At 43.2% G+C, this 27,437-nt stretch overlaps 1 protein-coding gene across 5 annotated transcripts in view; it reads right to left on the bottom strand.

Moving 5' to 3' along the window:
• Positions 1-4,988: 4,988 nt before the first annotated feature.
• VWA3B (von Willebrand factor A domain containing 3B) overlaps positions 4,989-27,437 on the bottom strand; it is a 170,051-nt gene continuing 147,602 nt past the window's right edge. For 4 of the 5 annotated variants that reach the window (XM_027554634.1, XM_027554636.1, XM_027554638.1 and 1 more), the window contains 5 exons: positions 24,108-24,219; positions 18,767-18,891; positions 17,506-17,643; positions 15,274-15,374; positions 5,012-6,119 (listed from right to left, as the gene is read on the bottom strand). In XM_027554634.1, the coding sequence (XP_027410435.1) occupies positions 5,768-6,119; positions 15,274-15,374; positions 17,506-17,643; positions 18,767-18,891; positions 24,108-24,219 (828 nt within the window). In that variant the 3' untranslated portion in view covers positions 5,012-5,767. Of the gene's footprint in view, positions 6,120-15,273; positions 15,375-17,505; positions 17,644-18,766; positions 18,892-24,107; positions 24,220-27,437 lie in introns of all 5 variants that reach the window. The other variant, XR_003513264.1, reaches the window with a different exon arrangement.

Raw genomic sequence — 27,437 nt, 5'->3', positions numbered from 1 at the left:
TATTGAGATTCCCTATTCATTTTTTCCATTGATTTTCCTTTAATTCCCTGTATATATTTATGATTATTGCTTTGAAGTTTGTTAAACACAACATCTAGATTCAAAGTTTCTATTGATTCTTTCAGCCATTAGAATGAAACACATTTTCTTGTGTCTCTGCGTGTCTACTAAGTTTTTTAATTCAAAATCAGACACTGTAGGCAATATATTCTAGCAATGTGAAGCCCGTTGTGTTCTTCAAGGGGGTTTTTGTTTATTTATTTTTGGTCTGCTGTTTTGTTTTTTTTTTTCCTATTCTAGTAATAAGTTAACTTGCCGTACTCAAACTGCAAACTTTTCTCTCCTGTAGTATGAAGCCGCTCACATTTTTATTCTGTTCTTACGGCTTCTCATTGCTGCTTTTTAATTCTGGCACCTTGGGTAGTTCCCTTATGTCTACATATCTTGGTGGCAGATTTTGAAGCTCACTCTTTCCTTGTTTAAATTTTCAACTGCACTGCCAGCCTCAGACTCTGTCCCCTGATGTGGTAATCCCACAGGACTAGATCACTGCTGCCCAAGCTGTACATGATTTGCAAATACATTTCAGTTACCAGGCAGCCAACACACAGACTTTGCTCCATGCAGCTCTGTCTCATAAAATGCCTTTCTGCCTTTTTGTTGGTGGTGGTGGTTTTAAACAGAGCGCCCTGAGTTCTCCCTTACACATGCTTATATAGTTTAGTGATCAGTCAGGAATAAAAACAGTTAATATTCACTTTTTATGACTCACTCTGACTGTGGTTTCTTGCTCCCAAGATATCTTTAAATTTTCACTTCTTTTCCAGCCTTGAACTCTCATCTCTGGCACCTGGAGCCAGTCAGCGTATAGTTTTCTGTGGCCTTGGCCGTGAAAATTGGGAACTGCCCTTAAGCCAGAGTGTCGCCACCTCACAAATCTTACCTCTTCTAGATGCAGTTTTTGGAGAATAAACTCTCCATATCCTATATGCTTTTGAACATTTTTATTGTGGTTTTAAATACCTGTTGACTTTTATTTAATATTTATTTTTATTTATTTGGCTGTGCCAGGTCTTAGCTATAACACTGATCTTCGATTTGGCATTCAAGATATTTAGTCGCCACATTTTAATTCTCAGTTGTGGGATCTAGTTCCCTGACCAGGGATCAAACCTGGGTCTCCTGCATTGGGAGCGTGGAGTCTGGGCCACTGGGCCACCAGGGAAGTCCCACCTGTTGACTTTTAAAAATATTTTATGCAGATCATAAAATTGTTATTGTGAAAGGATTTGCATTAGCACTTCACATTGCCACATTTCTGGAAGTTCTCCAAATAGTTTTAATTTGTAGCTCTCTTAACATGAGTGAAGTTAAACATCTCTTCAAGCTTTTAGGTTTATTCTTATATATATTTTTATGTCCTTTGCCTGTTTTCTGCCATGTTTTTGGTCATTTTTTCCCCTTCAATTTTTAAGAGTTCTCTATATTTTAGGGACATCAGCCCTTTGTAACACACTAAATTTCTATTTATATTTGGGTCTGTTTCTAGACACTATTTTATCCCACTGGTCCCCTTGTCTTGTGTTAGCAACATCCAGTTTTAAGCATGAAGATGTTATCATGTTTCATGTGTTATCACAAGTCCCTCTCCTTTTAGTATTTTCAAGTTAGTGTCACATATTTATTTTTCTATATGAACTATACTACCAACTTCTCAAGTCTTATAAAACATTTGGTATTATTTTTCTTGGGACTATGTTACATTAAAAAATGAACTCAGAGAGAACTAATATATTCATGATGCTAAGCCATTTTGTCTAAAAACAGGGGATGTTTATTAAATCTAATTTTGTGTCTTTCAGGAGTGTTTTAAAGTTTTTCTCATATTGGTTTTGCACATTTATTGTTAAGTTTATTCAAGTTACAATAGATCCTCATTATTGATGGATTTCCATATTTGTGATTCACCTAGTCACTAAAACGTCTTTGTAACTCCAAAATCAATACTCAAAGTATTTTGTAGAATATGCATATGCTCAGAGTGGTGGTGAAAACTTAGGTCATCTTTCTGCTTCTCATTTCAGCTCTCATACAGTAAAAAGAGGTCCTTTTCATGGCATATTTAGTGCCATATTTTCTCACATTTTTGTGTCCTGCTGGTGATTTCAGTTTAAAATGAAGTACAGTTTAAGTGCCGTCTAGTGGTCCTAAGTGCAAGAAGGCTGTGATGTACCTTACAAAGAACATGCATGTTCGCTTCCTTCAGACAGGAGTTTTAGTGCTGTTAGCCATGAATTCTATGTTAACAAATCAACAATACATATTAAATAAAGTGTCTTTAAACAGAAAAACACATAAAAGGAGGTTAGATGTTGATCAGTTGGTGGAAACAATGTGACCAGAGGCTCACAGGAACCTTACCCCTAAGAACCATAATTCAGTATATGCTAAATTTAGTTTTAGAGTTAACTTTATAGACCCTAAATGCCATTCAAAATATGAGATTTATGAGAATTGACTATATTTAATTTTCTTAGTTGCTGTTGTAAATGAGGTTTTCTCTATCAATATATCTTCTAATTGATCATTACTTGTGTGTATGAAAACTGTATTGGTTTTCATACAGTTTGATTTTCATACAGAAACTGTATGATTTCTGTATATTAAATTTCTATCCTGCCACCTCACTGAATGTTTTTTGTTTCAATTAGTATCAATATTATCACTTATTCTCTCAGGTTTTTCAGGTATATTCTCTTTTCATGTGAAAATATAATTTTCTTTTTCAATTCTATTCTCCTAATTAATTTTCTCATCCAATTGTCTTGGCTACAACCCCTCTCCCTTTTTATAAGGATGGTTTTTCATCTATGTTGAACTGCTCTGAGTTAGTAATGGACTTTAGTTATTGCACAGACTCTCGAGTTGAAAGGCACTTAGAAGTAATGTTGGGGATTCTGTCATTTGATGCATGGATCCTTTTTCACAGCACTCAAGGGGTCATCTGGTCTCTTCTTGAACCATCTGTTCCCCTTCTTCTGGTAAGAGCTTATCACCCTGTACTCATTCCACATAGCTGTGTGGCTATCAATCACTCCATCCTGATGCCTCTGCTCCTGGCTTTTAATCCAAGCTAATTATAAAGGGTAGCTATAAAATCTGTATGTATAGTTATTATTTTTTAACGGATCTAATCTCTTTTATTACTTCTTCTGTCATATGCTAAAAGTGCAGGTTTATCCAGTGAAAATCAAATACACAAGTTACCTGAGGCAATGCATACAGATGAAATGTAAGGATGGCTGGTAATGCATCTCCTGCCTTTACTGGAGCCTGGAAACTGTTTCTAGACAGTCTATCAGGGACTCACAGGGCTCACTTTGTCTGTTTCCCAGAGATCAATGCTTCTGTCCAATGTTTTGGAAACTGTTACATATATTTTTATCATGTGCTTTAGTTGTTTCAGGTCAACTGAAATCTAATGGGTAGAAATCTAATTTCTGTTATTCCACATTGGCTGGAAGTGGAAATACATCGATTATTGCAGTCTTCCCAGCACAAAGAACTGTGCATTATTACTGAAGGACAACACGTTGAACATATCACTTAATGGCATTGAGCATATCATGCACTATAATGTAATATCAATATACTATTATGAATATTTGTCCTGTAGTTCATCTTTGCATCCCCATGGAAATGGAGAGAGGCAGAATAGTATAATGGTCTCTCTGCAGCCTGGCACACTGTCAGCACTCAACTGTTTACTGAATAATTGAATGGACACATGCAGGCTTACATGAATGCACACATGCATGAAAGAATCACTATGACCAAGTGAATGGTTTCTTTCCTACCCCTTCAGTCCTCAGCTGTACAGACCAAACCCGGATGACTGCTCCAGTATCTTCCTGCTGGGGTTCTGGGTGACAGGATGCCCAGTGATAGGATGCTCTCCCCAGCCTTGTTCCAGATCATTTCCTCACTCCTCAATTCCTTCCTCCTTGTATTACTGATGCATTTTAACCTGATCCCCTTTTCTTTCATATTTTTGGAACTGGATTCCTCCTTGAAATTCTTCATCATAACTCTTGGTGACCCCTCCTAGCTTTTAGGAATGTAAGCATCACTTTTAATTAGATTATGAATTTTAGAGTATCACAACACTGCCCTATCTTTTCTGGAGAAAAGCATCCAATATTTTTCTTATTAATAATCTGTACCCTATTATTATATAGCCCCAGGGCTATTACTGACTAGGAGAGGAGAATTTGGGAGACTTTTATTTTTAAAATTAATGAGGCTGAGACTTCACTGGTGGTCCAGTGGTTAAGAAACTGCCTTCCAATGCAGGAGATGCAGGTTTGATCCCTGGAGAAGCGGAGAAGGCAATGGCACCCCACTCCAGTACTCTTGCCTGGAAAATCCCATGGACGGAGGAGCCTGGTGGGCTGCAGTCCATGGGGTCGCTAAGAGTCGGACACGACTGAGCGACTTCACTTTCACTTTTCACTTTCACGCACTGGAGAAGGAAATGGCAACCCACTCCAGTGTTCTTGCCTGGAGAATCCCAGGGACGAGGGAGCCTGGTGGGCTGCCGTCTATGGGGTCGCAGAGTTGGACACGACTGAAGCGACTTAGCAGCAGCAGCAGCAGCAGCAGCAGCAGCAGGGGAACTAAGATCCCAAATGCTGCAGGGCAACTAAGCTCTCAAGCCACAACTAGACAGCCTGTGTATTGTAACTAGAGAAGCCCACGCTTCAGTGGAGACCCAGTGTAGCCAAAAAGTAAATAAATAAAAAAATAAATAAACCAACCTTCTCATCACTCATCTCCAGGAAGCTACAAGGAGAACTGCCTTTCATCTACACTAAGAATGAGAGGGGAAAAAATAAAACTAATGAAGCTAATTTTACTAAACAATTATTGAATAGAAGTGAATATTTTTGTATGTCTTTGCCAAAATGTGTTCAAAGAAAATAGTAACAAACAGCCCAATTGTTTTGAAATGTTTCCAAGGTAAGAGTCTTTATTCTGGTTCCACGCTCAATTAGAAGTACCTACAACAGACTTCAGACAAAAATAATTAGGGAGGGCTCAATAAAAATTTTCAGACAACAAAATAGGTAATGTTCAGTTTTACAGCTCTCAGACAAGTTACTAGGTCTTGATTTCAGTCCTAATATTTAAGGATAAAATCTGATTATGATGAGATAATCAATGTAAAATGAAATTGCAAGCTTGGATTAGAACTACAGAATTTCAAGATTAGAACTACAGATTTTAAAAAACTTGAAAATCCTATGAAGGTAATCGGTCAGATTAAACTCCTGGGTGTGTGTGTCTACTGGAAGATGGTATTCTATCGGTTTTGTGAGGACAGGGGAAATAATAGGATGAAGAACGCCCCAGAAAAGTCAGAACCAATAGGCTCAACTAGATCCAGGCAGAGGGCGGCAGGGACGACTACCTTTGTCACAACCAGGGAAGGTGAGGATACAGTAGAGGGCGGCCTTACCTCAGCAGAGGGGCTAGGTCCGCAGTGCTGGGCGGCTGAGGGCAGCCCTGAAGGGCCGCTGGTGCTCGTGAACGTGGATGGCGCTAGGCTGCTTTCAGGTTTCTCAGTGGTGCCACTCAGCCCTCGGCTGTGGGTCGCTTGATGAGGGCAGGGCAGGGCTTTTCCCGGTGTGGGTGCGGCAGCGATGGCATGGCTGGTTGACTCCTAGACCCCAGGCTGAGGACATACTCTGGGGAAGTGATGTCAGCATTACTTAAGGGTGTTTGAGTTTTTGCTGTGCTGGGGCCTACACTCACCCGGAAACTGGGGTGTGAGCTCACATGCGCTATCCTTGAGAGAGACTTCAGGGTGTTCCTGGGAGACATGATGTCCCCCTCCCAGCTTGGGCTTAGGGTGTCTCTTAGGGTGGGAGTCTCGGGACCTGTTGCCACAGGAAGAGTCATCTGAGTCTGAGGAGACCACCTCCTGGAGAGATAGCCTCTTGCTGGCTTTCTTTTTCTTCCTTCTAGGGTTCTCCTGTTTTGTAGCTTGTAAATCCCCTGTGTTAACTTCTCTGATTGGCCATACTAGGAGAGAAGAGTTCTTTGTGTCCATATCTTCCCTAGAGAGAGAGAGACATAGAAAGAGAGAGAGATGAGGGTTATCCTGGTTTTGATGGCTGCTGTGTCTACAGAGATGTCCAAGTTAAGAAATAAAAAGTGTGGGTGAGGATGTGGAGAAAAAGTAACCCCTTTACTGCTGGTGGGAATGTAAACTGGTAGTGCCTCTACAGAAAACAGCATGGACGTTCCTCAAAAAATTAAAAGTAGAACAATATTTTTGATCCAGCAATTCTACTTCTGGGCATATAGCCAAAGAAAATGAAATCAGTATCTTGAAGAGATATCTGCATTCCCATGTTCACTGCAGCATTATTTACAATTGCCAAGATATGGAAACAACCTAGGTGTCCCCTGGTGGATGAATGGATAGAGAAAACGTGACATATGTGGAATATTATTAGCCATAAGAAAGAAGGAAATTTGCCATTTGTGACAACATGGATGGATCTTGAGGGCATTACGCTAATTGAAATATGTCAGACAGAGATAGACAAATACTGTATGATCTCACTCATGTGTGAATCTAAAAAGAGCCAAACTCATAGAAAGGGAAAATAGTATGGTGGTTGCCAGGGTCTGGAGGCAGGGGGAGGGGAAGAAGGGGGGCTGGTGGGAGAAACAGGGAGATGTTGGCCAAAGGGTATAAAAAAATAAAATATATTGGGCAGTTTATTTATATTGAAGGACTTATTTGAAGTCCTTCAAAAAAGGCACCTTGGGAACACCATGATCCCTTCCCAGCCATGCCATCATGGCACACCATTTCAGGAACTTGCCTTTTTCAGAGGCTTCAGGGCAAAGTAAGGACACCAGCTGCCTGGTATTCAACCTTATTTTGTTCTCATAATCAGTATCTGCCACCTTGATCACCTACCTTTCACACCGAATAACTTTGACCATGGTTGTTTTAGATCCTTTTGGAAATTGTCAAGAAAAAAATCAGTAGAGTGAGAAAAGATTTTTAGTTATTTTTAAGTAGAAAATCCCTCTTCAGTGGTCTGAATCTTAAACCACATGTGATACTTTGCAAAAACTGGTTCAAAGACTCAGGAGGTAATTTCCAAGAGAGATTAAAAAATTGGCCTGCCCACTTTATACCCATTAGGATAGCTATTGCCAAAAAAAGAAAAAGCAAAACCAAAAAGTAACAAGTGCTGATAAGGATGTGGAGAGATTGGAATGCTTGTGATGGGAATGTAAAATGGTACAGCTGCTGTGGGAAACAGTGCGGCAGGTCCTCAAAATACTAAAAATAGAATTACATAATCCAGAAATTCCACTTATTTCTGGGAATAAGTGGAACTTATCCCCAGGGACCCAAACAGATATCTTTACATGGTGAGTACTCTTGAAATGAGGAACTAAGGATGGTTTTTAGTCTTTTTGTTTTTAATTCCTAAATTATATCGACTATGCATTCCTTTTGGAATAGGAATAAAACAATATAACAATCTGGGGAGGGAGGTTGGAGGGGTGTTCAGGGTTAGGAACATGTGTACACCCGTGGCAGATTCATGTTGATGTAAGGCAAAACCTACACAATACTGTAAAGTAATTAGCCTCTAATTAAAATAAATAAATTTAAATTAAAAAATAAATAAAGTTCACACAAACTAAAATATATATATATAACAATCTGACTGCAATGTGGGAGACCTGGGTTTGATCCCTCAGTCAGAAAATTTCCCTGGAAAAGGGAATGACTACCCACTCCAGTATTCTTGCCTGGAGAATTCCATGGACAGAGGAACCTGGTGGACTACAGTCTATGGGGTTGCAAAGAGTCAGGCATGACTGAGTGACTAACACACACACACACACAAGTTGTCAGGATTAGAATAAAAATGGATTGGGGTTTTGATCAAGGAAAAGCCTTTAGATAAACCAAGCAGATGCTGGGCCACTTTATCATACTCTCCAAAATGACTGATGTTGACCAAGTTCAAGATATTCCACAAGGAAACGTCCACTCATGGGATGGCCAGCAGAGTAGGTGGGAAATGAATCTGATGTGAAAATTCTTATCCATTCCCCCCACCCACCCTCACTTTGCTCCACGGGGAGGGGAAGGGCGGCCGTGTCTTCACTTCAGTCAGGGCACATTCTCCACCTGCACATCTAGAAGGACCCTGCTAGGTGGTCCTCTTTTGCCCTGTGTGTATTCAGTCGCTCAGTGGCGTCCGACTCTTTGTGACATTTTTGGACTGTAGTCTGCTATGCTCCTCTGTCCATGGGATTTTTCAGGCAAGAATACTGAAGTGGGGTGCCATTTCTTTCTCCAGAGGATCTTCCTGACTCAGGGATTGAACCCACATCTCCTGCATTGCAGGCAGATTCTTTACTGTCTGAGCCACCAGGGAAGCTTAAGCCAAAACTGAGTTAAATTTAGTGCCCTATTGTCTTCCACTATAGAGTTAACTCGGTAATACAATAAACAGGCCAACACTAGAGGGGGTGTCTGGGGAGCCAGCCACTGTGTCTTCACTGGCTCTTCAAAGAAGCTGGTTCGACTTCAGGGAAGAGTTCTGAGCCTCCTGTCCACGCTCTCCTTAGCTTAAAACCCAATGCATTTCCTTAACCAGGCATCATCAGCTTAACCGTATTCTTGCCGGTTCCCTGAGGCTTCAGTTCTGTTCTGCTCTAAGTGTGTCTCTGTCGGTAAGACCATCTTGGTAAATGAAGAACACGGGGACCTCTGGGGTGGGCACTGAAGAGATGTTTGATGAGGATCAAGAGGCCCCGGGGTTTTGACAACAGAAGTGGCAGAAAGTGGAGAAACTGATAAGAAAAGGCAGTTGCTGGGTCTTCCTGGTGGTCCGGTGGTGAGAGTCTGCCTGCCAACGTGGAGGACATGGGTTCCATTTCTGGTCCAGGAAGATTTCACATGCCTCGGGGCAACAAAGCCCGCACACCACAACTACTGAGCCTGTGCTCTAGAATCTGTTCTCTGTAATAAGAGGAGCCACTGCAATGAGGAGCCTGAGAGCAGCTGGAGAGTAGCCCCTCCTTACTGAAACCAGAGAAAGTCCTCCTGCAACAACAAAGACCCAGCACAGCTGAAATAAATCAATCATTTGAAAAAAAAAGCAAAGGCAGTTGCCATCCAAATGGCTCCCCCTGGCCCTCAGGGCTAATGGATCTCCATGACTCTGTGTTCTGGTCCCAAGAACTACACACCTTCTGAGGACAGGTAATGGCATTTTTCCCTCCGGATATGGCAGGGCACTCAATCATAGGGTTACTGCTGAACTGCTTATCTTTTAGGCCTTGGAAATGAGGCTCCTGATCTGACCAGAATGGACCGAGGCTGCTAATGACATACAGAGGTTTAATGATTTCAGAGGCAAGCTCCTTTTAAGGGAAAAATAGTCAGTCGTGACCAGGCAAGATGGTGGGAAGTGATTCATCTTGGGTAATGTCAGAGTCTGCGCTGAATCTCGAAGCTTTAATCAATGACTTATGTCCCTGCTGTTAGGAAGGCAGTGTGAGGCCAGGCTACATGGATAAAGGGAGGAGTGTTCAACAACATAGGACTTATTATCGCCTGTGGGGGCACAGTCTTAATTCAAACAGCTTGATGGAAAATTACTAAACTGCTCAAAGAATGATAACGAGAGGCTAGTATTTTGTGTAATAGGAATTAAGAGCTGGCCACAGACCCAGACAAACCACATCTGAACCCTTGGAGGAGGGTCCCCCTACCAGAACTCTTATCGCCAACTGCATCCCACGAAGTCCACATGGTTATAATCACGCATCAAGGAAAGAACACTCCTATCTCCAGGATCTCATGACCAACACCCTACTTCAGATCCCCAGTGATTTTCCATCAGCACAGAGACAATAATTAGTTCACTCTGGCTTTCCTGAGATCACATTTAGAACGTGCTAAATTTTTTCAAGAAATCAGACTTCCTTTACAGTGAAAGAGGAGCCTTGAAGGCAACCTGCCCAAGTTGTACTCTGTCAAGAAGAAAGGGAAGGACTTCCCTGGTGGCACAGTGGATAAGAATCTGCTTGCCAATGAAGCAGACATGGGAAGATCCCACATGACGTGGGGCAACTAAGCTGGTGCACCACAACTACAGAGCCTGAGCTCGAGAGCTGCGCTCGGCAACAAGAGAAGCCACCACAGTAAGACTGCACACCGCAACTAGAGGACAGTCCCTGCTCTCCACAGCTAGAGAAACCTGAGCACAGCAATGAAGTTCCAGTGCACTCATAAATAAATAAATTTTAAAAATTTTCAATAAAGGAAGGGAAGATGGATTCCAGCTCTGTTGGGAGGGTTTTCCAACTAGGTCCATGGCATCAGGAGCATGGATTCAGCTGCCAGAGCTGCCCTGCCCAGAGGAGCATGTGGTCCCCAGCTGTGGTGGTTGAATAACACCAGTAGGGGCACATCCTTTTGCTGGAGGAAACTGGAAATCCGAGCGTTAAGCCCACGAGGCACACTTTCCTGGCAGGAGCGAGAAGCCACAGCCTTCTGATGTGAACAGGATCCTGGGGGAGGTAGTCAAGGAGACCGAGGACGTGAATCTCCTGCTGGTGAGAAGGGAGGATGCCAAAAAGTGGGGAATATTCCTTCCGGTCCACTTGCTTTGGGGAGTTAGAAAAAATTACATGTATGTTCTCTAAATGGGGAAAGCCATAGAGAGGTTAGGGGATATTCTCACAAAGAAGAGAGATCTCTGATGCTGTGAAATATAGAAAAAGCTCAGGGACTTTCCTGAAGGTAAGGCATGGCAAGAGCGGTCATTTCCCTCCACCAGACACACCTCTTTCAGAAGCGCCATCAGAGAACACAGTCATTGGGTTGCAACAGAAAGAGGAAATTGGAACAGCTTCACAAACATGGTGATACTAAAACTATCTCCTTTAAGGACTAGTTATTTGGAATTTAGTGAACTTGGTAACATATTTTGCAAACCAAACTTATTATGAGGCTTTAAGAATCATTTCAGTGTCAAATTTTGAACTGAAAATGAAAAATTTGTATCAGCTGCAGCCATATTCAATCAGTGTTGAACTCTTCACCTTCCAAATACTGTTCTTCCTGCCTTTCACTATGTTACACCCTCATGAGGAACCAGAAGAGGGGTTTTCTGAAAATACTCTGTCAGCCCCAACTGAAGACCCCAAGAAGGAAGAAAAAAAAGGAGGGGCAGAGGGTGGGAAGTTGGATATCTGGCACTCTGGTCCATAGCTGTCTGGGACCATGTACCCCTGGTCTCACCAACCTTAAATGGTTGGTTATAGTGGATTTGATATTTTATTTTTTAATTTTATATTTCATTATTTATTTTTAATATAAATTTATTTAAATTGGAGGCTAATTACTTTACAATATTGTAGTGATTTTGCCATACACTGACATGAATCCGCCATGGGTATACACGTGTTCCTCATCCTGAACCCCCCACCCACCTCCCTCCCCATCCCATCCCTCTGGGTAATCCCAGTGCACCAGCCCTGAGCACCCTGTATCATGCATCGAACCTGGACTGGAGATACATTTCACATATGATAATATACATGTTTCAATGCCATTTTCCCAAATCATTCCACCCTCACCCTCTCCCACAGAGTCCAAAAGACTGTTTTATACATCTGTGTCTCTTTTGCTGCCTCACATATAGGGTTATCATTACCATCTTTCTAAATTCCATATATATGCGTTAGTATACTGTATTGGGATTTGATATTTTAAAACAAAATTTTGTCAAGTGATGTCCTGTTGGAGTTGTAACCTACAATTCATTTCTTTAATTAGTCCTTCGAAGAAAGCACCATAATTTTTTTTTAATGGTCTCATTTAGTGCAATGGTGTGAAGATATGCTAAAGAACCACCAAAGGGAGGTGGTACATTTAGAAAGTGAGTGAGAAAGAGAATGAAATCATGGTTGCCAGGGGGCAGGGGAAGGATTCAAAGAAGGGATAGTTAGGGAGTTTGGGATGGACATGTACACATTGCTGTACTTAAAATGGATAGCCAACAAGCATCTACTGTATAGCACAGAGAACTCTGGTCACTGTTATACGGCAGCCTAGACGGGAGGGGAGTTTGGGGATGAAAATGGATACATGTGTATGTCCGGCTGAGTCCCTTTGCTGTTCACCTGAAACTATCACAACATTGTAATTGGCTATAACCAATACAAAATAAAAAGTTTTTTTTTTTTTTTTTTTTTTTTAAAGAACCATCTGCTCCAAATTTATGAACATGATACAAAGTAAAGATATCTTAGGAAAAAAAAAGAGCGGGTAAGAAAGAGCTTCTAATGAGAAGGACCTACCAGAAGGAAATCCCCGTGTAGACACAAAATCAGACCTACGCCTTTATTCTGTGTGCTCACAGCTGCCAGCTCTGATTATGGAAACAGAGACAGATTAGGCTCTGAACTTAGCAGGCTGGATGCGACCTCTGCTTAGGAGAATTAGATGTGTCTTTTGCTAGCAGAGAGGCAGCCAGAGCAACAAAACAGTGGAAATTACAAAGGGGGACAACAGGGTCGATGAATGTCTCTGCCGTGTAAAGACCCAGAAGCTGGGGTAGGTCACTAGCAGTGGAGAGTTTTAAATAAGGCCTGGGGCAGTACTAAGGTAGAAAATAATGAAAGGCTTTAATTTTAATTCTAAAATAGTGATCGATAATCTTGAGTTTAATGAAGATGGTCGATACCTAGACCCATGTATCCATATTCCTTTATTAGGTACTGTAATTTGGATATCAAATTGTTTGAGTAGGATTTTGAGATGAACAAAAAACAGTGCTATTATTTAAAAATGAAATATTCATCTAGAAAAAGGATTGTAACATCTATTTTCAACAATCATACCTAATAAAAGCTTTTCTGTGGAACTACACGCCCTCAAAGAGTCTTGCTGGGCATCCCCTAGTATTTGTTCATCTGTTCATTCTTCGAATTGTCCTTGGGTACATCTTGCAGGCTGGACTCTGGCACCCAGGATATAGAAGTAGATCCTGGCCCCTGCTTTCAAAGACTCATGTCCAGTAAGAGTGATGACCATTAAAGTACATGGCCCAAGACAAGGCAACAGTCTCATAATGAAAATGTTTACAGGAGGCAGTGGGATCACCTCACCATAGAGGACTGGAGTCCCAGAACATCACACAGGAGTGGTGGGATGCTTGCCTTTGATATTGGAATTCCCCAGGCAGCCAAGGGCAAGAGTAGCATTCCAGGGAGGGAATACTTAGCCTATGCAGAGGCACAGGGCTTTGAAAAAGCACAGCATGGGGAAAAAACTACAAGTTTATAAATTTAGTATGGTTAGTGTGCAGAGGGCTTTTGGGAGGATAGTTGGGGAGTAGCTAGGGGAAAAGTAAGACCAGGTAGGTAGGCTTGGTTCAGGTCAACAAGAAGGTAAGCTAGGTTAAGAGGAGGCATTTCAGGGAGGAGGGAGCTTTAGTGGGGGAGGGACAAGAGCAGATTTGCCTGTGAGGAAGATTCTTCTGCCCAGCCCTCAGGGTAGATGGCTGGACAGCAGAGCAGGAGGAAGCCTCCTGACCTACGGAAGCACATGTGCAGCAGTGCTGAGAAATATTTGCAAGCTGTTTATAGAATATGTCTGTCTTTAAATAAATCCACTTCTTACCTATGACTCTGTCTCTCACTGAATTCTTTCTGCAATGAGACATCAAGAACCTGAGCTTTGTTATGTCCTGAGACCAGGAGTGTGGTCTCAGTTAAAAGACAGTGGGTTCAAGTTCCAGTCTGGGTTGTGTGGTTTCAGATCTGGGTGGTGAAGGGAGTCCAGGGTAGTTGACTGAGCAAGGACCCCAGACTGAGCAAGACCCCAGCGGGGTACAGATCTATTAGGGGAACTACTGACTGAAACTGCCTGCCCTGGCTAGGCACCACAGTAGTTATCTCAAGCAGGAGGTCCTGGTAAGGAATGTGGAACTAACAAGCTTACCATCAACTGGAAGAATTCAGGGAAGGTCAAAAGGAGAGAGGAGACTCCAGTCCACATATCCTACCAATCTCCCAGAATCCTATTGGCTGGAATCCATCTTGGCTGAGTGACGTGTGCACCACCAGGAAGGACCCTGAATCAGAATGACTGGCCAGATACAACCCGGAAACTAATCCCATCACCATAAAACCAAGACTGGGAGCCACATGGCAGAGTAGTCCTCCTGGGTTCCCTTGCCCTGCTGCTCTCCACAGAGATGCCCCTTCCTGATAAAGTCTCTTGCTTTGTCAGCACATGTGTCTCCTTGGACAATTCATTTCCAAGTGTTAGACAAGACCCCACTCTTGGGTTCTGGAAGAGGTCCCTCTTCCTGCAACAGACATACTGGGCAGATCAGTGTAGGACAAGGAGGGACTCTGACGTCAGTGGGAGGGATCCAGGCTTCCACAAGCCCAGAGGTGGGGAAAGCAGCACAGTGAGAGAATGTCTGGTGGTTTCTGTCTATGAAGCACAGGTGAAGCCACGGGGATATGGAAGGTTGGCACCCAAAGATGGCCCAACCTGTGCTCAAGGTCACCTCCAAGGTCATGGCTCTGACCCCAACTCTGATGTTCCTTGTTGGTCCCAGGGACTCGGGTTCTTGCCTACTCTCCAGGTCTCAGCTTTTTCTCACTGATTTTGCTTTAATCCACCTTTCCAGCTTTTATTGATCCTGTTGCCTCAGATAAAAATGTGTTCACTCCACCGCTGCCCCAGGAAACTACCACCCACACACACTCACCAGGGCACGGGTAAGCCAGGAGCTGCACCTTCCTCTCACCAGCCATGGGGAGAGGCAGCGGCTGATTGGTCCCAGGTGCAACTGAGTCTAACCTGAGCTTTCTAGGAAGATTGCATCTTGGAAGGCCTTGAATCCTTACCAATGAAAGGAAAGTAATTCCTTCAGATTTATGACAGGATTGAATGCTTTTCTGAAAGGTCAGTAAAATACATAATGTTGAATTTGAGATTAGAATCAGATAGACAAACAGCCAGCAGATAAAAGGTGTGATGTGGCAGGAACCATCATCCTAGACCTGCATTTTAGCAGGAAATCCTCACTTTTGCTTTTCTCTTCAAGCCTTTAGAGATCATGGATCTCAACTCAGAAGCAGATGAAAAGTGCAAAGACATAAATTAAATTCAGAAAGTAAGAAGTTGGGTCCACTTACGCTTTTGAATCCTCCTGAATTGGGGGTGAGTTAATATGAGAGCAAGAGAGAGTATATTTGTTTTGGCTGATCTTAATGAGTGCACTCCGAGGGCAAAATTCCTGTAATAATACCAAAAGAGTTCATTCAATTTAAATCAGAAATATCCACAATTCAGATGTGATTTTATTTTGCTAGTACAGCCCATTGTAATAGCTACCAGCCATTTTCCTATTCTGGTGACACTTAAGAGAGTGGTTTGAATGCAGAGTCTAACTTGGTAATTTTATGCTGAATAAAAGTCATCATTGAATCCTTTCTGTCATTTTTCCACATTCTGGATCATTTGTCAAGTTCACCCCGCTAAGATGCGTGTGTGCATGCACAAACACACACTATTTCATAGAACTATCTTCCTTTCCGTCTTAACTTCAGCCTTGGCCATCTCCTTTCTGGACTCATAAATTGTCACCACCACCTGATACTCAAAGTCCCACTGTCAGCCCCTGGGTCTCCCAGAATTCCTATCAGAATTGTCCCCTGGGTCTCCCAGAATTCCTATCAGAATTGTCCCCTGGGTCTCCCAGAATTCCTATCAGAATCGTCCTTGGCATCCATCTTCCATACCATGTTATCTAGTCTCTATGGCCCTGCTGCCCTGTGGATAATTTCTGAGGTCCTTCCTGGGCTCCGAGGCTCTTCCTCAGGGACCCTGGGTCACCTAGAACCCATTCAGGGGCGTCTCTTCCAATGACCCTGTATCTGCTTTCTCCTCTCTTGCCTGGTGGAAGTCCCCAGAGCAGGGCCACCTGGCAGAGATGCTTCCCACCCACTTCCAGCCTTCTTCACTATCATCCAAACAGCCCCAGAAGAGTCCATCATCCCTCAGGGGTTTTCCTGGATTGATGAGAAGGTGCCTTTCTCCCTCTTGATCTATCGGATTGGATACAGCACTCCAGGGGACCCGGGCTCTGATGGCCTTCACTCATCCATCCTAAATTTCATCCCTTCATCCTAAAATTCACTCACCATGACCCCTTCCCTGATGGACATACCTCAGTTACAGTCAGGAATTGACAAGATATTTTAATTCTGTTTACTAGGCAGTTGGGCACAGATATTTAGAGAGCAGGCCATAAAACCAGACTTCCTGGGTTCAAATGCCTGTGACACCACCACCCTGGGTATGACTTCACTTCTCCACTTCTGGCTTCTTATATACAAATGGGGATATGCGTATGTACCTCACAGTGTTCTCAGCATCCAACTGTTCACTGTGTGTGAAGCACTTGGGTTTGTACCCATGCCACATAGAAAGTGCTGAATACAGTCAGCACGACAGTATTTGCTTGCCAATACATTTTGCAGGCATATTACGTGGGCCATCAAAACAACATTATTTCCATTAGAAACATCACTTATGCAAGCGCTTTATAAAACCATGGTGAGAAAGTGCTCATTATCCGCAGCAGTACCAGGGGTGCAAAGATGGAAGGACCCAGGCCCAGCCTTTAAGGATTTGGGAGATTGGAGAGGGATCTGGTGTGAGAGGAAGGCAGGACGGTGTGCAAGGGGATCTGGGGGCCTCAGCAGAAACAGGGCAGAGTCTTCAGGGGACAGGAGTTTATATGGAAGAAGATGGAGAGGGTGATCCAGGAAGGGTTAAAAACCTAGAGGCTTGAGAAACTCCACTGTGTTCAGGAAGCAGTGAGCCTTCCATGTGGCTGGGAGTCAAACTCACAGGGCAGGCGGGCAGGCTGAGGTTGGGCTGGGCTTTTCCTCGAGGTGGAAGAGAAGTGTGTGTGTGTGTGTGTGTGTGTGTGTGCAGGGATGGAGCAGGGGCAGGTGGCACATCAGGTAGGCAAGTGACCTCATCATTGTAACCTGATATTTTTTCTAAAACTTTTAGGAAAAATACATAGGGAGGAGCAGTAGGGAGACAGAGTGGGGCTGTGAGAAACTGGGGAGGCTTTTGACGAAGCCAGAACTGGAGCAAGCCTCCCCAGTCCCCCATTGTGGAACAAGAGCCCCAGAGACCATCTGATGGGGGAGTTAGGAGAGCACTGTGACTTAGCAAGGGCGGACTTCGAGTCGCCCAGTGGACGGAACTCTAACCACAGGAGCTGGATGTGCAGGGGAAATAGATACAGCCAGAGCAGGAGAGAGCCAGGCACTGCACCCGAGAAAGGCAGGGGTCAAGGAAGCCACTTTCTGCCTAAAGAAAAAGTGCTTTTCTAATGAAAGTCTACTTACTCTCCGGTTGTTACACTTTAAAACTGTGTAGAATTTATCGTCAGCCATATCTTGATTTGGAAGTGCAATAACAATGGCAGGGACATAGAAGTCAAATCCTTTGGGGATCACAATTTTGGCAAACACATAATCTCCAACCTGTAGATGAGAACATCTTTGAGAGCAAATATTCAGCTTACGGATCTTAGAGACAATAGTAAATAAGCTTGTTTGAAAACTCTCCAAGATGCTAGCTGATGCTAGGATTCAAACACATTTTTTTTCTTAGTTGGAAAGAGTTATAGTTCCAACATTCTTTGGGTTCATAGGGCCCTGGCTGGAATTTTATGATTAGTTTGGGGAAGCCACATTCAGCAGGGCTTCACCTGCCAAGGGTCTCAGGGACAGCCAGCGAGGTGGCGAGGGGTCTGGAAACCAACTCTTACAATGACTGGTTGAAGGAACCAGGACTCTTTGACACAAGAATGAGTTTGAACGGAGGAAAGGAGTGTGTTTGTTTAATGTGGCTCTGAATCTCACACCTGAAATCCATGGGGAAAAGTCACAGAGAGAGAACTTCCAGGAGAAACAAAGTCTGGTGAAGGGACACACAAAGTTTTGGGCATCAGTCAGATAGAGGGGATTCATGGTCGGGGGAAAGTGCCCTGATGTGCCTTTGGGTCTGCCCAGGAGATGCGGGAACAGACAACCCACATGAATCCTCTGAGTGCCCCTCAGTGCTTTTTTTCCTCCAGGCTCATATTATTTAAGAAACAGCAGCAGTGGAACTCTGCAGAGGCCTTCTCTCTACTCTGGCCTTGGTGCTGGAATAAGGATAATACAGGAGAATTGGCAGACACAGCACGGCTCTGATGAATTTATAAGTAGATGAGAACACATCAGCCCGACTCACCCCTGGGATGCACATTTAGGGGTAACTGCGTTATGGCATCAAGGTCTGGCATCAACTGACTTATGGTGTCAAGGCAGGTGCTACCTCTGGTCTTTTTATTCAATGTTTTAGCATGATTTCCTGCAGTGAAAGCTTCCAAGCTCTAGCAGTTACAGCAACTCCCTTCCCCCACCCATCTATTGTCTGTAAAGCAACAAAGGCCTCAAGGGACATGCAAGCACGTCTGAGCTATTTAAATAGGGCATTGGCAGATAAGGGTCAAGAGCAAAGAAATTGGTAAGCAAGAGGTCACAGGAACAGGGGCTGCTGCTGTCCAAAGCTCTAGGAAAGGTGAAAAGGGGCCCAGGAACAGCTAGCTGGAGCAGGTACCTGGAGCAGTGGGCAGGGCATGGCGCCCCCCACCGGCGTGATGAACGAGATGGGCACAACCTTGGTGTCTCCATACCTGAAGCCCACAAGTGCATGGGTGGGGTTCACACACCTCTTCACAACTCCTATAAGGAATCAAATTATTGAAATAAAATATAAAGACAATGCCTGTTCCCTTAGGCTTGCCCCATCTCTTGGGTTTGCTAAATTATAACACTTTGCCTGCTGAAATCAGCGAGCCCCTTGATTTCTCCACTGCATAATGCTGGGTTCTGTGTGATGCCTGCTAGGGTTAACCAGCTCAGACAGCAGTGCCGTGCTGTGGTCTGGAGCTGAGCTGGGAAGCTGAGAGAACACACGTGGGAGCTTGTTCAACCAGTATTCCCAGAAGCCATCCTGATGGGAACACTGATCCTAGAAATACCTTCTCCCTGGAGGCTTCCTACCATCTTATTTATTTATTTCAGCCATATTTCCTTCTATAATATACTTGGAGACAGAAAATCATTATTGTTAAATTGAGAAAGTGAAAGGAAATATGAATTCCCATCCTCAGCTTCTCATCTGATATTACACACCCCACAGCTTCCCTAAAATGTATAATCAAAAAACGAAGAAAAAAAAAAGTAAGTTTTCTTGTCTTTTAGTTATATGGGGAGATTATTATAACAGGAAAAGAATGTATCAGTGTTAAGGTTCATGTATTTTGTTATTTATCCTAGGTGAAATTAATTTTCCCATTGCAAAGGGATTATTAATATTAGGGAGAGGTTTTTGACAGGGATACTTCCCCAGCAGTAACAGCTTCACTTGGACCCCCTTATCCTGAGACAGAAATGTGCTCGCCCCCATGCTGGGCTCCAACAGCCTGAGTGCCTTGGCTTTCTTCCCCACTCTAGCTTACTCGTTGGCCTTGGTGAAGTCTTAGGTACTGCTGCTGCTGCTAAGTCGCTTCAGTCGTATCCGACTCTGTGCGACCCCATAGACTGCAGCCCACCAGGCTCCGACGTCCCTGGGATTCTCCAGGCAAGAACACTGGAGTGGGTTGCCATTTCCTTCTCCAATGCATAAAAGTGAAAGTGAAGTTGCTCAGTCGTGTCAGACTTTTAGTGACCTCATGGACTGCAGCCTACCAGGCTCCTCTGTCCATGGGATTTTCCAGGCAAGAGTACTGGAGTGGGTTGCCCTTGCCTTTTCCGGTCTTAGGTCCTTCCAAGTGGCAAAGAAACAGCTGCTAGCTTTCATCTTGAGTCCACGTATCTTGTTTCAGTTATTTATTTATAAAGGATCTAATCCTTTTATTTTATATTGGCCACACTGTGAAGCTTATGGAATCTTAGTTCCTCTACCAGGCATCCAACCCTTGTCCCCTGCAGTAGAGGCGCTGAGTCTTAACCACTGGATCGCCAGGGAAGTTCCCCATGTTTCTTGTTTTAAATGGCCAAAAAAAGGGAAAGCTTAAAAACAAAACAACTGCCCTCCCCCCGCCATACACACACACAAGAAAACCAGCTTTATGTTATCTATTTTCTTATTGGACTAAGATGTTTGGGTGGTTTTTGAAGTACTATTTACACATTTTTTTTACCATAAACTGACTCTACCCTTTTCATCAGGAAAACAAACACTACTTTTTATAAAGAATTCCTACTATGAAAACAAAGAGCCACTGTGAGGTGAGAAGAATCCTTCTATGCCCAGCATATGCGTGCCCCGCCACAAGCGCCAGCCAGTGCCACAGAGCAGGGCTGAGGGTCCAAGCGCCAAGATGACCTCAATGGCCAGGGTGACCCTCCTCGAATTCTTAGCCTTTGGGACTGTGTAGAATCCAGTCTTAAAACTGGGGTGCAGTTTTTCAGGTGTCTGCCTGAGTTGAGCAGCTGTGCAGCTGCATGGCCCATGGAGTCTACACCATGCATTAGCTTTTTTTTTACATAAAAAGGCTTCCTGCCCCTGATCTAGATCATTAGACCTAGACATTTGGTATGTTTCTACCATCTCTTTTTTGTTTCAATCTCTTCATTCATGGGTTTTTGTTCACCTCCAGAAATCAGTGCAGTTTCTTCCCAATTAACTGTAGAGCCAGCCTCATGGTGTTGACACCTGGCTGGCTGTTAATCAGGCCAGAGGACCCAGAGCTGCTGGCCTGTCTGGTTATGGCTCAGCCTCTGCACTAACTCCTTCTCTACCTCATTAAGGAGTTGCTGCCATTTCCAGGTCCTGATTCTAGATCGGCTTCCTATTCTGGGATGCCGTTATGCTCCAGTTTCCTTCTGCCCTCAGCCCCAGAGAGGTGAGAAGGCATCTCCCAGGGCCATTTGGGGCTCTGGCTCTGGAGGTTGGACCGGAACCACCTCCATGGCTTTCTGTCTTCCTCCTACTGGAGGCTCTGGGATCCCCATCTTCCTGGGTATGAGTCAGCTTCCCTACCTCTGCTGGGGGATTCTCCTATACCCAGGTCGGGGGAGAAGGGGGTGCCCCCCAGTTGAGACCCTCAGTGAAAACACTGCTCATGCCCAAAGGTCAGAGGAATGAAGAAACAGTTTAAGTAGACAGCATGGGTCAGTTCATTTAGCAAAAGAAAGCAGGGGTTGTTTTCAATCTTCATTCCAAACAGGAATTTCTTAGGCTGGAGTGCAGATTTTTTTACCTCTGGCTATAAGAACCTTCTGATATTCACAGCTGGGCTGGGATTCCGTTTCCTGGAAGAGGCATCTGTTCTGCTCAACTGGAAACGTGCCTTCCACTTGCCCCTCCTCCACTGACTTCCAGCCTACACATCTAGTCATCATAGTCTCTTCTTCCTTTAGTCTCAGAGGTTTCCTCTATAGCTCACTGTGCTGGTTTTGCCTTTTTGAATTGCTCTTAAACTTTTAAAACTACTGTTAAAGTTTTTAAACTTCCAGCAGTGTTCTATACCCCCAGGTGAGGACCCCAGGTGAGTTGTTTATATCTCCCAAGAAGCGGTAATAGAAAAACTCCATAGGTAATTAACACTTTCCAATTTCAAAATGCTGCACATTATCAAATTTAATCGACATCACTATCTTATGGGGATTTTCATTGTTTAAATCCCATTTGGAGAGAGAAGGAAACAAGCTCAGAATACTTCAGTGATGCCTGTCAGCTGGATGGTAGAGGCAAGAAACAGATTTCAAAAAAAAAAAAAAATTAGGATTTTTCTGGTCCTAAATCATTACACCTGAGAAAGTATTCTGTTTCCCACCCCCAGCCTTTTTTTTTTTTTTTTCCTGTTGTAACTTGTTCTGATGGCATAGTGCAGAAATCTTGCAACCCAGACTTTTCATCATTGAGGATTTCCTGAGATAAAATGCTGCTTTTTACTGAACAACAGGAAAGATGACACAGTTCCTACAAATAATGATTAAAATAAAGTTCTGAAATGTGTCCGCCTTCCTGATTTTCAGCATCCGGATGAACCAGGCTATCAGCTTGTCACTTCTGTTCTGCACAACACAGTCTGACCTCCACTAGCTAATCCACACTGATCCCTGGAGCAGAGGTGGTGGTTGTTGTTCAGTCACTTGGTCGTGTCCGACTATTTGTGACCCCAGGGACTGCAGCATGCCAGGCTTCCCTGTTCTTCACTACCTCCTGGAGTTTGCTTAAACTCATGTTCATTGAGTCAGTGATACTATCCAACCATCTAGTCCTCTGCCACCCCCTTTCCTCCTGCCCTCAATCTTTCCCAGCATCAAGGTCTTTTCCAATGAGTCAGCTCTTTGCATCAGCTGGCCAAAGTATTGGAGCTTCAGCATCAATTCTTCCAATGAATATTCTATGAATAAAGGACTGATTTCCTTTAGGATTGACTGGTTTGATCTCCTTGCTGTCCAAGGGACTCTCAAGAGTCTTCTCCAACACCACAATTTGAAAGCATCAATCCTTTGGAACAGAGGTAGCCAAATGGAAATCCCTGCCCTGATTCCCAAGGGTGGCAGCAAGAACTGAGCCAGCTTTGCTCCTGCATAGACCTGGCCTTAAGCAAAGGACGCTTTGATCCAATTGCTCTGAAGCTGCCTTCTGCTTAGTTGTTTTTCTCTAGAAACATTTATGAGGCTTTGAACAAATATTATCAGAAAGGAGTCACCAATGAAGATCATGCCTGTGCTCCTCAAAATTCTATCTGGCCTTCCTTTTTGGAAGGGGTAAAAAAATTCAAATACAATATCCTAGTTGTTAGTTCTACACATATGTCTGCTAGAAACCCAAATTCCTATTTAAGTATTTTTCCCACTTAAAAAGCAGATTTAATTAAATGTAATAAATAATTTTTTAAAAATGGTGACTGGGAGTAGGATTGACTACACTTCAAGGTATAATCTTTTCGATTGACATCTCTTCTTCTGGGTTCTTTAAGCTCTCTTTCCCCATAGGCTTTTACATGATTTCAGTGAGTACTTTTGTGCTGATGTGTCAAAAATTTCTGTCTCTGGACAGATTTCCTCTCCAGACTCTAGATCCATATCTCCAACTGCGTCTCTGACAACGTTAGTGTCTCATGGTGCATCTGCGATTCATCATGTCCCAGACACATTTGCCTCTCCCTCTAAGGAAGAGGATGTCATAGGCATTCCATTCTCAGGGCTTCTAGTGAAGCCCTGGTCTTCCCTTGCTAGAACTCTCCCCCCCAGATAATCTCATGGCCCCTTTTAATTAATTTATTTTTAAATTTTATTTTTTAAATTTTTTGGCTGTGCCACACACTATGTGGGAACTTAGCTTCCTGACCAGGGTTCAAATCTATGCCCCCTACAGTGGAAGCCTGGAGTCTTAACTGATGGACTACCAGGAAATCCCTTCTTGCTCCTTTTGAAAGTCCTGATTAATATATCACCTTACCCATAAGCTCTTCATCGACCACCATACTTAGAATTGCAACCTTCACCTTTGATGTGCTCAATTCTCTTCGTGGCTCCATTTTCCTTCATAGCCCTGGATCTGACACACTACATATTTTACTTATTCAGCTGCTGTCTGACTCCCCCACTAGCATGTAAGCTCCATAAAGACAAGAATTTTCTTCTGTTTGCTTACTGTGTTAGACCAGCACTTTAGGAATATTACATACATGGAACATAGTAAATATGTAATAAAAACTTGTTTACTAAACAAATGAAAGATTAATGTAAGTTTTTCTGGCGATTACTTCTCCACAAATATGGGTAGAAACCTCATCATCCTTTCATTTTAGAAGTGGAATACCTTAGTACGGCTTATGAGGTGTCAAAGTGATAGGGAAAGCACAGTTTGAGAACTTCTGGTCCCTGATATCGTATTACTTAACAAAGGAATTTTACAAAGTAAAATATCTACCTACCTGGAAAATAAAAGCCATTTTCATCACATCTTGCAATAACCTTCTGGCCTCTGAGTGGATCCAATTTTTTTGATTTGTTTTTCTTTGTTGGAGTTCCTTGAATTTTCTGTTGCTAAAAAAAAAATAAATAAAACATTAATAATCACAGGAACAAGATAGTTTGCTATTCTCTGATGAGAATTATGTCACTGAAGAATTACAGAACACGCACATACTATATACTCACTCTGGAGGACTCTCTGTTGTGGAACAGGCTTTTAAACTTGGACAGATATGGGGAACTGCTGCACATAGAAAATGAGGCAGTATTTCCAGCCTAATCTAATCAAGTTAAAATGAAACCAAAAAAGGCAACCTTTCCAGAGCATTTAAACAGGACCTAGAGTCTTAAAACACAATATTTAATATAATTGATATATTAAACTAAAACACAATATTTAATATAATTGTAACATTGTATAATATTGTGTAGTATAATATTAATATTGTATAATATTGTGGAGTATTATATAATATTAATATTGTATAATATTATACAAGCCAAAATGCAACATACAAAAAAGCACACAAACATGATCAATTCTCAAGGTAAAAGGCAATCGACAGACCACAGAATTGAGATGACTCAGGCATTGGAATAATCAGATAAAGACTTTAAATTAGCAGTCACAACCGTAGCATGAATGCCAAGTCACTTCAGTCATGTCTAGTTCTTTGCAGTGCTATGGACCATGGCCCACCAGGCTCCTCTGTCTATGGGATTCTCCAGGCAAGAATACTGGAGTGGGTTGCCTTACCCTTCTCCAGAGAATCTTCCTGACCCAGGGCTGTGGGATGTGTTCAAGTTTTCGGACTCACATAGCTTTTAGCTTATGTGGCCACAGACAAAAACGGAAGATGACCAACACCCTTTTGATGTTCCCACCGAGTTGGATTTTGCTTGGGACCCTCCATTCTCATGGAATTTCTGGTTTTAGAAATGCAGTCAGTATATCAAAGAGGATGGCCCAACATCAATGGTAGATGGTGAATATCCTCTGACTGTTCCTGAGCTTTCAACCAGAGGACACATCTAAGCACTCCTTTCCATGGCCGATCAGAATGACCTACTGCCAGTCTGAAATGGTCTCAAAGAGATGGGACTGGACCAGGGGACAGGAGAAATGGGACCAAGTGCTATCCAGGTGGTTGTGTGAGCTTGGGCAGTATGCTAACATTTCTGGGCTTCAGTTTCTGCGTGTGCAAAATAAGAGGACAAAATAAATGACCTCTAATGTCCTCTAATATCTGTCCAGAAGAGTCTTAGCCTTAGGAGACTTTCTGCAGTACTGGAGAAACTGTCAGGTCACACGCGTACAAGGGCAGGAACACAAGCATGATACCCTGGCTTGTCGTTTCTACAACATAACGGAAAAGTCATGGTCAGAACTGTGACACGAGTAGCAGAGTTTTCCATCATAATTACCCCAAAGAGATGCCCACACCACAGACTACACAAGAACTGTAGTCAGTTCCTTGATGGAAGACTCCATGTACAGTATGTTCTTGTTATTGATAGAATTCAAAATCTTGAAAATTCAGAATATGCCAAATTAAATCAGATGTCACATAAATACCTCACCTTTACATAAATTTAGTTTCCAAAGCCACACTACTTCACACCATCAGTGTTCATATCAAAGACCGATCAGCCAGGGAGACGGTGTTGGCCCCTGAGGCATGAGGCGGTCTTATCATCTCCAGACCAATAATAACCTATTATTTACAAAGGATTTCCATATTGATTCTAGAAAGCCATTTTTCTCCTTTAGATTTCATCAGTATAACAGACCAGTGGTTTATTAGAACCTATGCTTAGATTCATCTAAAACTCCTTTTCAAAATTCAAAATAAGAATAATCCCATAATTTATTTGCCTAGCCTCTTTTTATCTCTAGATTCCAAATATTGATTCTCTCAACCAGAGAGCTTCTCTTAGCCAGAAGCTAACAAATATGATTGCTCTCTACAGTTCTACAGGTACAAATCTGTGAAGTCATTTGCCCAAAATCATCAGAGAGCTCTTTTTTACCTTCCTATAGTTGTCACTCACTTCCCAATGCATCTAATACAGAAAAACCACTCACTCTGTGAAGACCTTCCCTGCAAGGGTAATAGCAACGAATGGAAGCGATGCAGAGGGCTGCTCGTGTTCATTCTAACACACTGAAAATGCTACCTAAGCAACTGCCTTTCTGGGACTTCCTTGGTGGTCCAGTGATTAAGACTCCACTCTTTCAAAGTAGGGGGCTTGGGTTCAATCCCCGGTCGGGGAACTAAGATCCCACATGCTGTGAGGCACTGCCAAACCCCTCCACCACCACCCCCCAAAAAAACCCTGCCTTTCTAAACAGCCAAAAAGTATCATCCCTCCTTCACATCATTCCCACACCACACTTTGAGTTCACCTGAAAGGACCATTACAGCTACTACAGGGCTTTGCACAGTCACATTCACTCTGCTCTTGTTTCCAACTATTACTACTATTGACAAGAACTCGCTCCTGGCTGTTTCTATAGCATGGAGGTGTATGGAAGGAACCTCTCACTGCACACTCAGTGATTCTTCCATATCCCTGCACAGGCAACTCAGCTATACCACAGATAGAGCAGAGAAGCCTCGGCAACGCAGACCTATGGGGGCCAGCTTTAATATATGGATTCATTCACAGAAATAGAGCACTGGTCTCTCAGGATGGTAGGACACCAGTCAGGGCAGCTAGATACCTCATCCATTCAGCCATAATGCCGATGGAACCTTTCCAGAGAGATGACATCCTGCTATTTTTGAATCTTGCCAAAGACTTCATATTTTTTAAAAAATGTTTATTTATTTGGCTGCACAGAGTCTTAGTTGCAGCACATGGCTCAAACCCAGGTCCCCTGCATTGGGAGCACGCAGTCTTAGCCACTGGACTACAAAGACTTACTAAAGACTTTAGAGACATAGCCCATACTAGAGGGTGTTCCCTGACCTGCTCATTTTCAGCCATAAGGCAACTAATCATATGCACAAGCAGATCAGATCAGTCACTCAGTCGTGTCTGACTCTTTGCAACCCCATGAATCGCAGCACGCCAGGCCTCCCTGTCCATCACCAACTCCCGCAGTTCACTCAGACTCATGTCCATCGAGTCAGTGATGCCATCCAGCCATCTCATCCTCTGTCGTCCCCTTCTCCTCCTGCCCCCAATCCCTCCCAGCATCAGAGTCTTTTCCAATGAGTCAACTCTTCGTATGAGGTGGCCAAAGTACTGGAGTTTCAGCTTTAGCATCATTCCTTCCAAAGAAA

Source organism: Bos indicus x Bos taurus, chromosome 11, assembly GCF_003369695.1.
Source record: "Bos indicus x Bos taurus breed Angus x Brahman F1 hybrid chromosome 11, Bos_hybrid_MaternalHap_v2.0, whole genome shotgun sequence".
NCBI classification, from domain to species: domain Eukaryota; kingdom Metazoa; phylum Chordata; class Mammalia; order Artiodactyla; family Bovidae; genus Bos; species Bos indicus x Bos taurus.
Note: the sequence above shows the minus strand (reverse complement) of the source record. Positions and strands in the feature narration are given on the sequence as shown.